Here is a 14,510-nt window from a genome sequence, read left to right on the forward strand (position 1 = left end):
TGTTGTGCAGCATCATAACATGACATCTTTGTGACCGTTTCAAATCAATTATTACCCAAAGAAGCTAATGTACACTGCAGTGTTCACTGACTGGGAAAAATGCTAGATCAACTACTTTTTTGAATATTGAGGTATTTTATTTGCACTAACACTATTACATTCTAGAAAAAAAAGAATCCCAAGATTCTCCCTCTTATGTATTCTCGTCTTGCTTCCTCATGGTCCATCATGCCTGCTGAGGTTGTCAGTACAAAGAAATCAAACTGTCACATATGGGAACAAGTTATTCTGATATTTTTCTAGATCTTTGAGCTGCACATCAGATCTTGGTGGGCTTGATTCACTCCACATTTGTTTAACCCACTTTTGAGATTCACAACAGTTTTCCCAACTTTGTGTTCATTAATGATTTAACATGATTTAACATTCATCAACATAACCATACTTCATCACATTGGAAAACAATGACTTTAGAGCACAGCCAAATTAGAACCTGACCTTCTCCTCTATTTTGGCATTGTTGATGCTCTTGACAGCACTACCATTACAGAACACTAAGATGGCATAAAGTGTATGTGAGAAGTGAGCACATGGAGCTAAAGGCTAGCTCAACTATTGAAAATAGCCATTCATCTACTTAAGTACCTCTATTTATAAATACTTAAGGATACTTACCTAATCAAAGTCTTCTTAATTTTTTAAAGATTAATTTTTACTTATTTATGCATATAAGAACTGGGGTGCAGGCCAGAGATGAGTGGGTGGTGGTGAGGACCAACTAGAGACAGAGTGGGAAGTAGAAGTGGATCCATTGAGGTACACAGCTGAAGGAGCAGAGGACAAGACAGGAAAGGTCTGCTATGGCTATGCCCCCAAGCCAGGGACTGAACTCATGCCTAAGTGGCTGGCAGTATCTTCAGAGTGCTGAAACTCCAATTCTTACATCACCAGGGAGGCCCAACCTATCAATTTTTTAAAAAGATTTATTTATTTATGCACAGAAGAACTGGGTAACAGGCCAGAAGTGCAGGGGGTGAGTGGACACACCAGTGATTGAGTGGGGAACAGAACAGGCAGATCTATTGAAATACACCGCCTTGGGGAGCAGTGGGCGAGAGATCTGCTGCCCCATGTGGATCACCTCCAAGGCCAGGGATAGAACTCACACTGAAGCAGCTAAGGCTAGCTTGTAGTGTTTCACCTTAACCTACTGTGTACCAGGGAGGGCCCCCCTATCAAATTCCTAACTTATATTTCTTTTCTATTTTCCTTGTTTCTTGTCAGTGGCTGTGCTGATAGCACACAATCCTGTGTGACCCATATCCATGCCTCAGATACTTGATACTGAGGAAATCAAGGACTTTTGGCTCACAGCCTGACAAAAGGATGCCAAGTCTGTCAAGATTAAGAAAAACATGAAATTTAAAGTCCTATGCAGTGGATACTTGTAAACCTTGACAAGACAAAGAAGCAACAGAGAAACTGAAACAATCCCTGTCCACAGATTTGGCAGTAAAGGAGCTGGAATGAAACAAGGTGGGCTGATTTGAACTGTATTAAAAATTCAAAAATTCTTACTCTATCAAATTCACTGTCATTAGGACAATAATAGCTTTAATAATTTCACAATGGAATATCCTAACATTACAATTTCAGATTAATGTTTTAAATTTATTCCTCTTTCGATGTTAATCAAAAACTCAGAACTTAGATTGTAAAAGTTTATTGATATTGTTGAAAAGCAGACAGACATTTGGTTATTGCAACCATAATATGTCATTTTGAATAGTATTTAAAAATTCCATAAGAAATTATATTTAAACCATTACTAGAAAAGTAAGTTAAGAGTATACTTAAGGCACTTCAGATGAAAGCTAAATTTCAAATTTTCCATAATAGTAATATTATTCTAAGTGCAGTAAATTTGCTTCTACAGATTTTAGCCACAATGCGACTTTTATCTTACAAAAGAATGCACTCTCAGGGAGACAACACAAAAACAAAAACAAAAAAAACCCTATTATTCTTTCAATGCTCATAGCAAATTATCTGGAGCTACATAGATTACATGGGCAGTAGTATTCTCCCGGACAGTCTGTACAAAGCTGGATATCTTCATACAAGTCTCATAAGAATCACAGCATAAATTTATTTGGCCTGAGACAAACTCAAAAACAGCAGATAAGGAATCCAGAATTACATAATATACAGGGGAGTAATTAACAGAAGCGGCTCCACTAAAGAGTAAAAGTTCAACTACACCTCCCACCCACCAAATTTAGAAAAAAAAATATATTTCATCTCTTTCTGCAAATCCCTATTATATAAAATTCTAGACCATGTAGGAAAGTTATTGATGGTAAAACGTAGCAGGGAGTCATAGTATTATTGTCATGTAATACTTGTAAGATTTCTTAAACCCTTTTTTCACAATCCTAATTCCCATATTTACCTAGTAGAGGCACCTCAAATTACTCTTCATAATTATAGGGAAGATGACAGCTAGATTTAATGATAAACATCAACTCTCATTCTTCACAGAAATTTGGTTAGCATATACATGTTATTTCCACTACTAGAAGAAAAAAAAGACAAAACTCAAACCCTCTTCAAAAGTTTACTGTTTCTTCACTTAAAGAAATAGAATGAAGGCTACAATAATAGCAAAAAAGAACAGCTTTAAAGAAATGTTTACTTTTTCTTCACAGGCAATAATTCAGTATTTATGATTTTCTTTACCCAGTGTAGGGGATTCCTTTTTTTATGCACAAGGGTTAATGAAATATGTTGTAACTCTAATACAAAAATCAACTTAACCAGCTGAGTCTATTTTTCCCCCCTTAGGTACAAATTAAATAACTGAAAAATTTTAATTTACAAAACCATTTTAGACCATTCTTAAATTATACTGATTTAAACACTAGGCCACATTTTTATTAAAGAGGGGTCCACCTTTAAATAAATTTAGGAAACTTGAACACCACACTCATGTAGAAATAATAAAAATCATAATAGTGTATTCATAGATGTATTTTAATTTTTACAGCTATCAAGAAGCATAGATAGCACTGTGGTGGGAGAAGGGGGCAGGGCTAGAAGAGGACTGGCTCCTTTTGCTTTCTAAAGGTTAGATACAAACTCTGCAGAATGGTGTTCTATTTCAGAAGACTACAGAATATATATGATTTCTCTACCAAAAAGGAAAGATGTGCAAAGCATACACATCCAGCAAAAATGGAAAAGCTAAGAATGGATTCATGATGCAGTTATTAACACACTTACACAGAAATTACTGGTCAGAACTTTCCCTCTTACCTTCGGATAAAATCAGATGACCAAAAGTTAACTAAGGCAGTTTTGAATACTGTTCTCATTAAAATGATAGTTGTTTAATAAATTTTATAATACATATTTTTTTGTAAATTAAATGTTTCCATAAAGTTTTTTTTGGGAAATGAGGGTTAAGAAGAGAATGGTATCTAAATATTTCATGATTTTGACAGGAAATTTCTTGTTAAGGCACTACACATTTTCTTTGGTTAAATGATTAACTATTTAAATCACTTGGAAAAAAGAGGTAATACAAAAGACACAGTTGCATTCTTTTTTCAAACACACATGTTTCTTCATGTTTCAGTTTCCATTGCTTCAGTAGCTACATATCTCTGCAGTCTTTTTAACTCATCAGAAAGCTGAAACAAAATGTATATTGGTCTGTTAAGTCTCTGAAAGAAAAGTAGGCTTTACTTATAATAATTTAGTACATGTTTAATTTTTTATAATATAACAGTTTATTTTTACATCATTTTGTACATTTTTTCCATCTCAATATGTTTAAATTTAAAAACAATTAAAACAAATGTTTCCAATGGCAAGAAAAATGTATCCCTATCATATGCACACTATGACAACAATCATGTATAAAAATACCCTTAGGGAGTAAATGAATGGGAACATGAAAAAAGTTGGCATATAATGAAAATGGGATTACTGATATCTTTGAATACCTCAAAAAATGTCAGCATAATTCTTACATAAGTTTTGAAAACCATGTGGAAAAGCAGGTTTATATTAAAAGGTATATAAAGCTCAAAAAAGTAAACTTCAGTTAATGTACAGATCTTTGCAGGAGCTATGTAGGATACCAAGGTAACCTTCCTTAGCTCTTAGCCAAAAGAAGAGCTTGAATTTAAAGTTATTTAGGACATTTCAAATAACTGTAGAACAAAGGCAAAAAAAAAAAAGAAAGAAAAGAAAACATCAAAGAGAAACCATTAGCTTTTCCTCTATTTTACATACCCCTGCCTAAAGCAAACTTTTTCTTTTTTTAAAAAAAGATTTATTTATTTATGCATCCTGAACTGGGGTACAGGCCAGAGGTGCAGGGGCAGTGAGAGGATTTACCAGAGACAGAGTGGGGGGCAGAACAGGCAGATCAGCGAAGTACACTGCTGAGGGGAGCAGCAGGTGGGTCAGGAGAGGTCTGCCGTGCCATGTGGAAGTACAATGCTTTAACCCGCTACACCACCAGAAAGGGACCTATTTATTAATATTTTAATGAGGATAGCTTGTAAATGTGACAGATGTTTTGTTTAGGTGTGACTTACTTGCTTTAAAACTTTTTGAGCTTTTCATGCCAATATTTCAAATGCTGCTTATTTTGTTAAATTGAAGCATAACTGACATATTATATTATGTTTATTTCAGGTTTATAATGCAATGATTTGATATTTTTATCAAATCATGAAGTGATCACAGTAAGTCTAGTTAATATGTCACCATGTACAGTTACCAAATATTTCTTGTGATGATAACTTTTAACTTTTAAGATCTGGCCTTTTAGTAACTGTCAAAAATTATGTATATTATATACCATTACTTAATTTATAACTGGAAGTTTAGGAATTAATCTTTTGACTGCTTTACCTAATCTGTCCACCTCCCAACTCCAGCCTCTACTAGGAATCATGAATCTTTGAGCTTGACTTTTGTTTTTATTAAAGCACTATTTATTTTTTTAAAAATATTATTTATTTTTGTGTAGAATTGTGGTATAGGCCATAAGTGTGTTTGGGGGGGATGGGAGTGAGAAGATTTACCAGAGACAAAGTGGGGAGCAGAACAAGTGGATTGACTGAAATACACTGCTGAGGGGAGTATCAGGTATGACAGGAAAGGTTTGCTGAGCTATCTGTGGGGTAGATCTCTGAGCTGGGGATCAAACTCAAGCCATGGTCGTGATAGTGCTGAGACTGAACCCCTAGAACACAAAGGAGGCCCCTGACTTCTGTTTTTATTTCACATGTTAGATCATAAGGTAGTTTTCCTTGTCTCACTTCTCTCAGCATAATGAATGAATGCCCTTGAGATCTACACATGTTTCAAATGGCAAAATTTCAATTTTTTATGGCTGAATAAAGTTACATTGTGTGTGTGTACACATGCATGTACACACACATTTTCTTTATTCATCCATCCATTGGTGGACACTTAGGTTGTTTCCATAATTTGGCTATTGTAAATAATGCTGCAACATGGGGGTGCATAAATCTTTTAAAGTTAGTGTTTTTATTTTCTTTGGATGAGAAAAATGCTTTCTTGAGTATTTATCTGAATAAATATACATTATCTTGATGTTAACAGAACAAAGGGCATTTGGGTGCAGGTACAATAAATTTGGAGTATCAGTAACAAAATGTGTAAAGCACTTAGATATTGAGATGATCTCAGGAGAAAAGGAAATGGACAATAATCTCAAATTTACATGTGTCCAGAATAGAGATTCTAAGCAATAACTGAATCAACCCAGGTGATTAACTATGTATTCAGCAAGAATATCCTTGCACTCCAGTTAGCATGCTACAGAGGAGAAATTGTTTAACCATATAAATACACAGAAGAATAAAAATATTAAGTTGGAATATTATGTCATGAATTATAATTCTAGTAGGTTTTGGTCTTAGAAGAAAAAAAGCAAAAGATTATGATGCTCATTAATCAAAAGGGATCTAGGAATGTCAGAATACAGTATATCAGGAAATTGTTCAAAATTACCTACTAAAAAATTGTGTTAAAAATAAGTATGGGCCCTCCCTGGTGGCACAAAGGGTTAAAGCACAGCACTGCAAGCAAGCTGCAGCCACTTTGGTGTGAGTTCTATCACCAGTCCCAGAAGTGACCCATTGACCTACATGGTGTGGCAGACCTCTCCCCTCAGCAACTTGTCAGTTGGCCTGTTCTTCTCCCCACTCTGTCTCTGGTGAATCCTCTCACCTTGCCTGCACCCCAGTTCTGTATGCATAATTAAATACATCTTTAAAAAATAACTATGAATTTATCAGAGAAATACCATTTAATATTTCTTAAGATACTTTAAATGCTCATCATTCTTTGTATAGCCAAACAATGTTGTATTAAAGGAATAGGAATTATATTATTTGGCACTCATAAAGCAATTATCATAATCATTTTAAGTATAGTTAACCACTAAACAGATAAAAATTAAGGATCATACCTATATGGATATCCATGATATTTAGATCTGAAAATAGATAGCATCCAACTGAAGAATAATACAACCAGTCCAATACCGGCCACACACATTACTGCAGAAAAACAGTAAAAAGAGCATGTTAAACATTATAAATACTAGGGCATAAATATAATAGAGTATCTGTTAATATATGTATGCAATTCAGTTGAATGCAATGAATTCCCTTAAAGTCATTACACTTAAGAATTTAGTGTTAGAAAATACTACTGAAGAGAAAAATAACTTAAGATTTTAAGCCCTTAAGAGTAGCTTTATTGTATTATTGCTTATATTTATTTAAGGTAACTGAAAAAATCATTGTTATAGCTTCACTTGAGGCTATAAAAAGTAATTTATTCATACACAAGTAATGATATTGCCTATATATAAGGAACTTATTCAACATGGATTCCTCATTTGAATAATGGGGGATGTCTTAATTGGCAGTCCTAAATTTTCTTCACTAGTCCCATGTGCTCTGGTTAACCATCTTAACGCAAATACTGACCCCATAATGCTCTAGCATGGATTCCCATAACTTGAGGCTCTATAAGTCCCTGGAATTAGAATTGCTAAAGCAGCGTAGAGGGGAAACATGAAACATGTGCTACAACCATAGAAGTTCTAGGTAACACACTTATTTGAGAATATTTTTTTTTCATTTTGCTATACATAGGGAAACTTTGTTATTTAATTTTCACCCAAAATAAGAGGTTAAAACACAAATGTTAAACATATTTTTTCTGAGCATTAACAAATACTCATGCACTCATACATGTATATGCATAACATTACTACATGTTCATAGTCTAACTTTTTCATGTAACATATCTAAAGTGCTTAGGGCAGTTCCTGGCACATTGAAGAGTACTGAATGTTTGTTATTATTTCTAATTATTTTGTTGAGTTAAAACTCAGAAGTATATTAAATTGTGATTATTTCAACATATTATGTGAAAATGTTTTACAATTTAAATTCATCTTAACAGTACAGTGTACCAAGGTCTTTTCTCAATAATGAACACTCAAATACACAATTTAAAAAGGGTCAGGCAATGAAAAAGGTGCATATTGAGTGAATAATGACCTGATGCATCAATTCTAGTTTTCTCCTTTTTTAACATTTATTTATGCATACAAGAGCTGGGGTGTATGCTGGAGGGGCTGGTGTGTGTGTGTGTGTGTGTGTGTGTGTGTGTGTGTGTGTGAGAGAGAGAGAGAGAGAGAGAGAGAGAGAGAGTGGGGAGTGGGGAGCAGAACAGGCAGATCGACTGAAATATACTGCAGAGGGAAGCACTGGATGAAACAGGAGGGTTCTGCTGCACCCTGTGTGTTAGCTTCCTGGTTGGGGATCCAATTCATGCTGCAGTGGCTGCCTATAACTTCACTGTGCTGAAGTGTGCCACCAGGGAAGGCCTAGTTCTATTTTGCAAATATGTAAAACTTCATTTAAATTCAACAAAATAAGGACCCTGTCTGGTGGCACAATGAATTGAAGCGCAGCACTATGTAGTGATCCACATTCACTTCAGCACAAGTTCAATTCCCAGCCAGGGAGCTGACCCACATGTCGTGGCAGACTTCTCCTGTCCAGCCCACTGCTCCCCTCAGCAGTCTATTTCAGTACATCTGCCTGTTCTGCTCCCCACTCTGTCTCTGGGGAATCCTCTCACCCACCACACCTCTGGCCTGTATCCCAGTTCTTATATGCATAAATAAATAAATCTTTTTAAAAATTCATCAAAATAGGTTCACCCAGATTTGAAATCCAAATTTCTTTTCATATTTTTCTAGAAGAAAAATTAACCAACTTTAGCTAGGTTAATTTTGATAATGCTTAGCTTTTAAACTATAAAATGAAAATTGATTTAAATTGATTTAATGTAGGTAAAATTACACTGTTAGCATCTCTTGAAACAAATACCAACATATAATACTCTTATAAAAAGTCTAGGAAAAGGAGAAAGGCTGATAGGTGAATAGCAAAAGAGAAAAAGACATCTTACAGAAGGGAAAACAAGAATTGCTAATAAATATTTTAGAAAACATCGAATCTAATAACCTAATAACCAAGTACAAAATCATTTGACATTTCCCCATTATCTGATTAGCAAACACACATTTTTCATGACGTTATCTAATGCTGATAAGGTTATAATAAAATAAACACACTTAAGTACAACTAGTAGGCACTGAAGTTATATCATCCAAGGAAAAAATTTGACAGTATCAGTTTATATAAATTCATTCCACTTCTAGGAATTTACCTTAAGGAATTAATAATAAATGAAGATAAAGCTTAATATACCATGATAGTCACGAAAGTAGCATTTATTACAAGAACATTTTGAAAAACTAAATGTGACAAAATCAGAAATAAAAATTTAAATTACAGGGAGGAAAGTATTAGTGAGTTAATTACAGTACGGGGGGTACACGATTCAAAATTTTATGCAGTTTTATAGATGTTTTTACAAAAGTGGCAGGAATATATTACAGCTTAAATTACTAGTTTTTCAATGGTAGAATAATATACATATAACTAAAAGAGAAAGTAAGAGGGTACTCCTATCTCTGTATTCAAGGAAGAATTGTTATGTTTTTGGCATATGATTGACTTACTCTTTCGTTTTCCAATATCCATGTCAGATGTAGCAGCTTCACATAAAAGTACCATCCCTAAGGTAACCCCACCATCTTAGAAAAGATGCTTAAGGAAATTCATAGACACAAAGACATAGCACTTTCATATTCCTATTCGTTTATGAAGAAAATTAAAATGAATAAATCTATAAATCAAACTCTTAATTTCAAAAAACTAAGTGTCTATGTAGTATAATATTTACTAGAAAGACAGAATAAAAGACTAAGGTTTGAAAATTACTTCATTTGTATAAATAAAAACACTGGTATTTTAAACTAAATCTCAGTATAACATTTTAGATGGAATGATTTTTTCCCAAAATTGCACTTTGAAATGTCCTTCCTGTACACTCTTTCAACCACTGCTTCATCTTCATACGCATTTCTGAAATATACTGCTTTCCCATCTGGGATCAGTAGAATGGCTTCCACAAAAAGATGAGTAATGAGGGCCCTCCCTGCTGGTACAAAGGGTTAAAGCACAGCACTATGAGGCTGTTAGCAGTGAGTTCAACCCATCCCACTCCCTGCACCCCTGGTCTGGGGTACTGGGGTAAGGTCAGAGGTGGGCGGGGGTTGGGGGGGGTCAGTGAGAGGATTTATCAGAGATAGAGTAGGGAGCAAAATAGGCAGATATACTGAAATACACTGCTGAGGGGAGCAGCGAGCAAGACAGGAGAGGTCTGCTGCTCCATGTGGGTCAGCTCCCTGGCCAAGGATTCAACTCCTGCTGCAGTGGTTTTGGATAGTTTCATAGTACTGCAGCTTTAACTCCTTGCACATCAGGGATACCCCATAAATAATCAAACTTTCAGTAGTAAAGTCTGAATTTATAATTAGCATTTTAGTTTGTCTATTCATCTTTCCATTACTATCTTGTACTCTTTTCAATAGTCTTTTGTTAGGGACAATACCCATTCATTATGTTTTTAGTTGCTTAGCTGAGCTTTTATTTTTTTCTCAAGACATTAGGTTTTGGTAGTTTTTTTTTAAAGATTTATTTATGCATACAAGAGCTGGGGTGGGGGGGAGGAAGAGTGCAGAGCAGAATAGGCAGATTGACTAAAATACACTGGTGACAGGAGCTGCAGGAAAGCCAGAAGAGAGGTCTGCTGTGCCATGTGTTAGCAAGAATAGACCTATCAGAATGGATAATCTTCCAGAGAAAGTTAAAGGATGAGAATCAGTCTAGAAAAGAACAAAGCTTTAGTGAACTGGATCAGGAAGATTCAATGAACAGTGCTCACCACTACTGGCCTCTTGATTATTTTAAGATGTATTTTATTTGTTTATGCATACAAGAATTGGGGTATAGGCCAGAGGTGTGGGGGTGAGAGGATTCACCAGAGACAGAGTGGGGATCAGAACAGGCAGATCCACTGAAATACACTGCTGAGGGGAGCAGCGGTTGCAGTAGCAGAGGTCTGCTGTGCCATGTGGCTTACCTCCCTGGCTGGGGATCCAATTCATAGTGACAGCTTCATACTGATGAGACTTAACCCCTGGCGCCACCAGGGAGGCCCCATCCAGTGATTAACTATTCTCACTGAGGTTCTTTATATCTGGGTAAGTGCAAAGATTGATCATTTATATAGGCTTTGGTTACAGGTTACACAGATTTAAGGTTGAGATTTGTTTTTGGAATGGTTGGCTTTTGTATCACCATTTACATTCTTAAGTGTTTTCCATCTCAAAGGTCTTTATGTACTGTTCATAGCTATCAAGACCTATGATATACTTCCATGTGTATTATTTCATTTCATTTACTCATTCCTTAATTTTTTTTCTAACACTGCCTACCATATGGCAGACACTATTAGCTGTTGTAGTTACAAAGTTGGATGAGATACAGTTCCTTCCTTGACAAATTCACACTCTAGTGGGGAATATAAACAATGAAACAAGTTGTAAATAATTATAAAATCATAAGGAAATGTTTGTCTGGGAAAACTAAAAGGGAAATAAAGATGGTGGTATTCCATAACATAAAAGAACTAGGCTTCTACATAGCTAGGAGAAATAAGTTATATATGAAGAAGGCATAAGATGAAGCACAGTAATGAAATTATAGAAATGTTTATATTACCTTATTATTGTCTAAGATAGATTTTAAAAATGACCTATAATTTCTTTGCCTATTGAATTAGTAATTTTAGAAAAGGAGAGTAATGTTAAGTAACAATGATTGCTAGTACTTGCTAGGATATATTACTGTGTATACACATTCTCACAGCAAACCTCCCTCCCCTTTTAGTAAAACCCTTTTGGAATATAACATAGACAAAACATCCAAAGCATTAGACAGATTCTTTTTTTAAATGCACAGAAGAGGGGTATAGGCCAGAAGTAGAGGGGTTGAGACAGAGTGGGGAGCAAAGCAGGGAAATGTACTGAAATACACTGCTGAGGAGAGCAGCAGTTGAGAAAGGAGAGGTTTGCTGTGCCATATGAGGATCAGCTCCCTGGGCAGGATAGAATTTAGGCTATAGAGATGACAGTGCTAAGATTTAACTCCTAGGTCCCCATGGAGGTCCTACATTGTGACTTTAGAGTTTTGAGTATTTAGACTTTAAGTCTAGTAATAAATGGGGGTACTGTGTAAGTCTTCCATAAAGTTTCTTATCACTTACAAAGTAAATAGCTTTATTCATTGTCTTACCATCTGACCTAGACTCAGTACTTACGGCAGTATGTTAAAATCTTTATACATGGACATTTGTCCTAGTACTGTAAGTTCCTTAGGCAAATCATAGATCCATGGCACTTAGCAAAATAACTGCTCAGAAAATATTACCTAAACTGATCCAATCACTACCAAACAGGCAAAACAAAGGAAAGAAAATCACTCTGAAAAATAATACCCATTTTGCATCCTATTAAGTAAATGTGTAAGAAATTCTATATCCTATAGGCTTATGATCTGTTCCAACAGAATGTGAAAAATTATTGCTTAATCATTTAAATAGAAGAAAAATTGAATATCTCAAATGTTTTCTATAATTATATTTAAAATTTTAATACGAAGCTAAACCAACTAATATGAACCACAAATCAACTAATTAGTATTTTACAATTTTAACTACCTGTTTGCTCCAGTATTCAATTTTAAAGTATGATTAGGACTATTACCTGATACTGAAATAGCTCCAAGGTATAATTATTTGTTAATTCACCAACCACAAACATTTTCAACATAAATTTTAGGATTTCAAAAATACATAATTTCTTTATTCTATCTTACTTGTATAAGCATAGTCATTTTTTTAAAATAACATATGTAATTACTCATATTGGTTGTAGTCACTGTCCAAGTTCTTAGCCTATTCTTAGCTAGTACAGTTCATTTTTGCTAGAATAAGGGTTGAACGAGATGATCTCTATGTCAACTAGATGATGAGAAGTCAGGGCAAATGAATTTACCATCAACTCACTGGGCAGATTTCCCAACAATTTGGGATACAACTGATCCCCATATATCAGCATCAGGACGCCTTGTCTGAAGAGCACAAATCTAGAGAATCACATTTGCTTACTTTGTTGATTTGTTCCACAGTCACTGCTTATGGATGGATTCAGTTAGGTTAACTGTGCACAGTAGTAGTATGAAATTTAGATTCCAACATATCTGATGTCACTGCTATCTACTCCTGAAGTTTACAGAGGCATACTTTCCAGACATGAGAAAGTAAAAATTAGTTGGGAGTGACCAAGGAAAAATATGCCCTGCCATTCGAGAAGGTGGAACAACACATAAATAAAGTCGCTACAAAATTCACAGGAAGTAGTATTTCTCGCTAAGGCATGCTATAGCTGCTTATCAATATAATACCTATCTTTCAGTAACTAGTGTTTTCTCACTCATAAAACACTGTTCTCTAAAATCATAATCTCACTGAAATGATATCAGTAAGAAGGAAACATCCCCTTCTTGCCTGGAGGATTTAAGTAGCCTCAATTTACAACCAAGGTACAGAGCTTCAAATAAAGAGTTTTAGCTGATTAGCCTAGGTCAGATGACACAGTAATATAATTTAAAAGATATCGTAACTTGGCCCTCCCTGGTGGCGCAGCGGGTTAAAGCACAGCACTGAGAATCTAAAGCCGGTTCCTCATGAGTTCAATTCCCGCCTGCCCTGGAGGTGACCACATGGCGTGGCAGACCTCTCCTGACCCGCCCGCTGCTCCCCTCAGCAGTGTACTTCGTCCATCTGCCTGTTCTGTTTCCTGCTCTGTCTCTGAAGCCTCTCACCGCCCCTGAGCCTCTGGCCTGCATCCCAGTTCTGTATGCACAAATAAATAAATCTTAAAAAAAAAAAAAGATATCGTAACTTGCATTAATAAAGAGTAGTCTTAACCAAAAGCTGTGAAGACAATCTTAAATTCTGAGTAAATAGACAAATAGAAACAACAGCAAAGACGAATTATAAAGAGGATACTGAATAGAAGAACAATGTGTGTTTCAGCTACAAACTGGGCTTGGCTGCTTCCATGGATATAATTCTGGGGGAAAAAAGAGACAAAATAATTGTTAAATATATGTTTAAATTTGGTTTCCTAATCTTAAAAGGGGCTATTTTCAAACCTTATGAAATTCACCTGACATTTGCAGGCATTGGGTCTGTGACATTCAACAATAAATAAGTTTGGATAAAATAAAAGCTACTTCTGTATCATTTATTCTTTGCCTTTTCATTGTATATATCCTACAGCTTTAAGCAACAGAAAATATGACACAACTATACATGAGGTACACTGAGGTAGAATATAGTCTTTTCAGCAATTGAATTTCATTAATATAGAGATTGGAAAGTCAAAACCAAATCTAGTTCCATATACTGACACAGGTCTCACAGGACAATCATCACTAAGGTTAACTTTGGTATAAAATGGAAAGAAATCCCAGACTCCCCTTACCACATGTCCTGTGTGGGGATTCTTATGAGCATATGGTGGTCCTCTTATATGGTTCCACATCTGACCTGATGTCATAGCAAGCACAAAACACTAGGAAACAAAAATGAAATGATAATACAACATGATGAAGCTGTCCCTTTACAGATCAGATTAATAAGTAGATGAAAGTGCATCAAGTAATACATGAAAAACTTTTGGATAAATTATTTGTTAAGGTCTATATTTCACTACAAAGATCACAATAATCTCTAATATTTAGTTGAAAGGGAAACACTCTTAAAATTATAAATAAGCTGACAAGTTTCAAAATCAAATACCATAAAGTCTTTTATAATAATTTTTTTTAAAGAGCTGCAGATTTTCATAGTGGTGACACCAAAAACAAAACAAAACAAAACACCAAAATAACTGTATGATCAGT

General features: G+C 35.1%; 1 protein-coding gene across 1 annotated transcript in view; it reads right to left on the reverse strand.

The window, feature by feature from the left end:
- Window positions 1-1,799: 1,799 nt before the first annotated feature.
- The window catches only part of MAGT1 (magnesium transporter 1), a 51,733-nt gene continuing 39,022 nt past the window's right edge, over window positions 1,800-14,510 (reverse strand). The window contains exons 6-10 of the mRNA XM_004685606.2: window positions 14,090-14,179; window positions 13,612-13,675; window positions 9,155-9,229; window positions 6,515-6,605; window positions 1,800-3,692 (exon numbers count right to left, since the gene is read on the reverse strand). Of these exons, the coding sequence (XP_004685663.1) occupies window positions 3,677-3,692; window positions 6,515-6,605; window positions 9,155-9,229; window positions 13,612-13,675; window positions 14,090-14,179 (336 nt within the window). The 3' untranslated portion in view covers window positions 1,800-3,676. The remainder of the gene's footprint in view (window positions 3,693-6,514; window positions 6,606-9,154; window positions 9,230-13,611; window positions 13,676-14,089; window positions 14,180-14,510) is intronic.

This window comes from Condylura cristata, unplaced genomic scaffold (genome assembly GCF_000260355.1).
Source record: "Condylura cristata isolate star-nosed mole 26May11 unplaced genomic scaffold, ConCri1.0 scaffold00019, whole genome shotgun sequence".
Classification (NCBI taxonomy): Eukaryota; Metazoa; Chordata; class Mammalia; order Eulipotyphla; family Talpidae; genus Condylura; species Condylura cristata.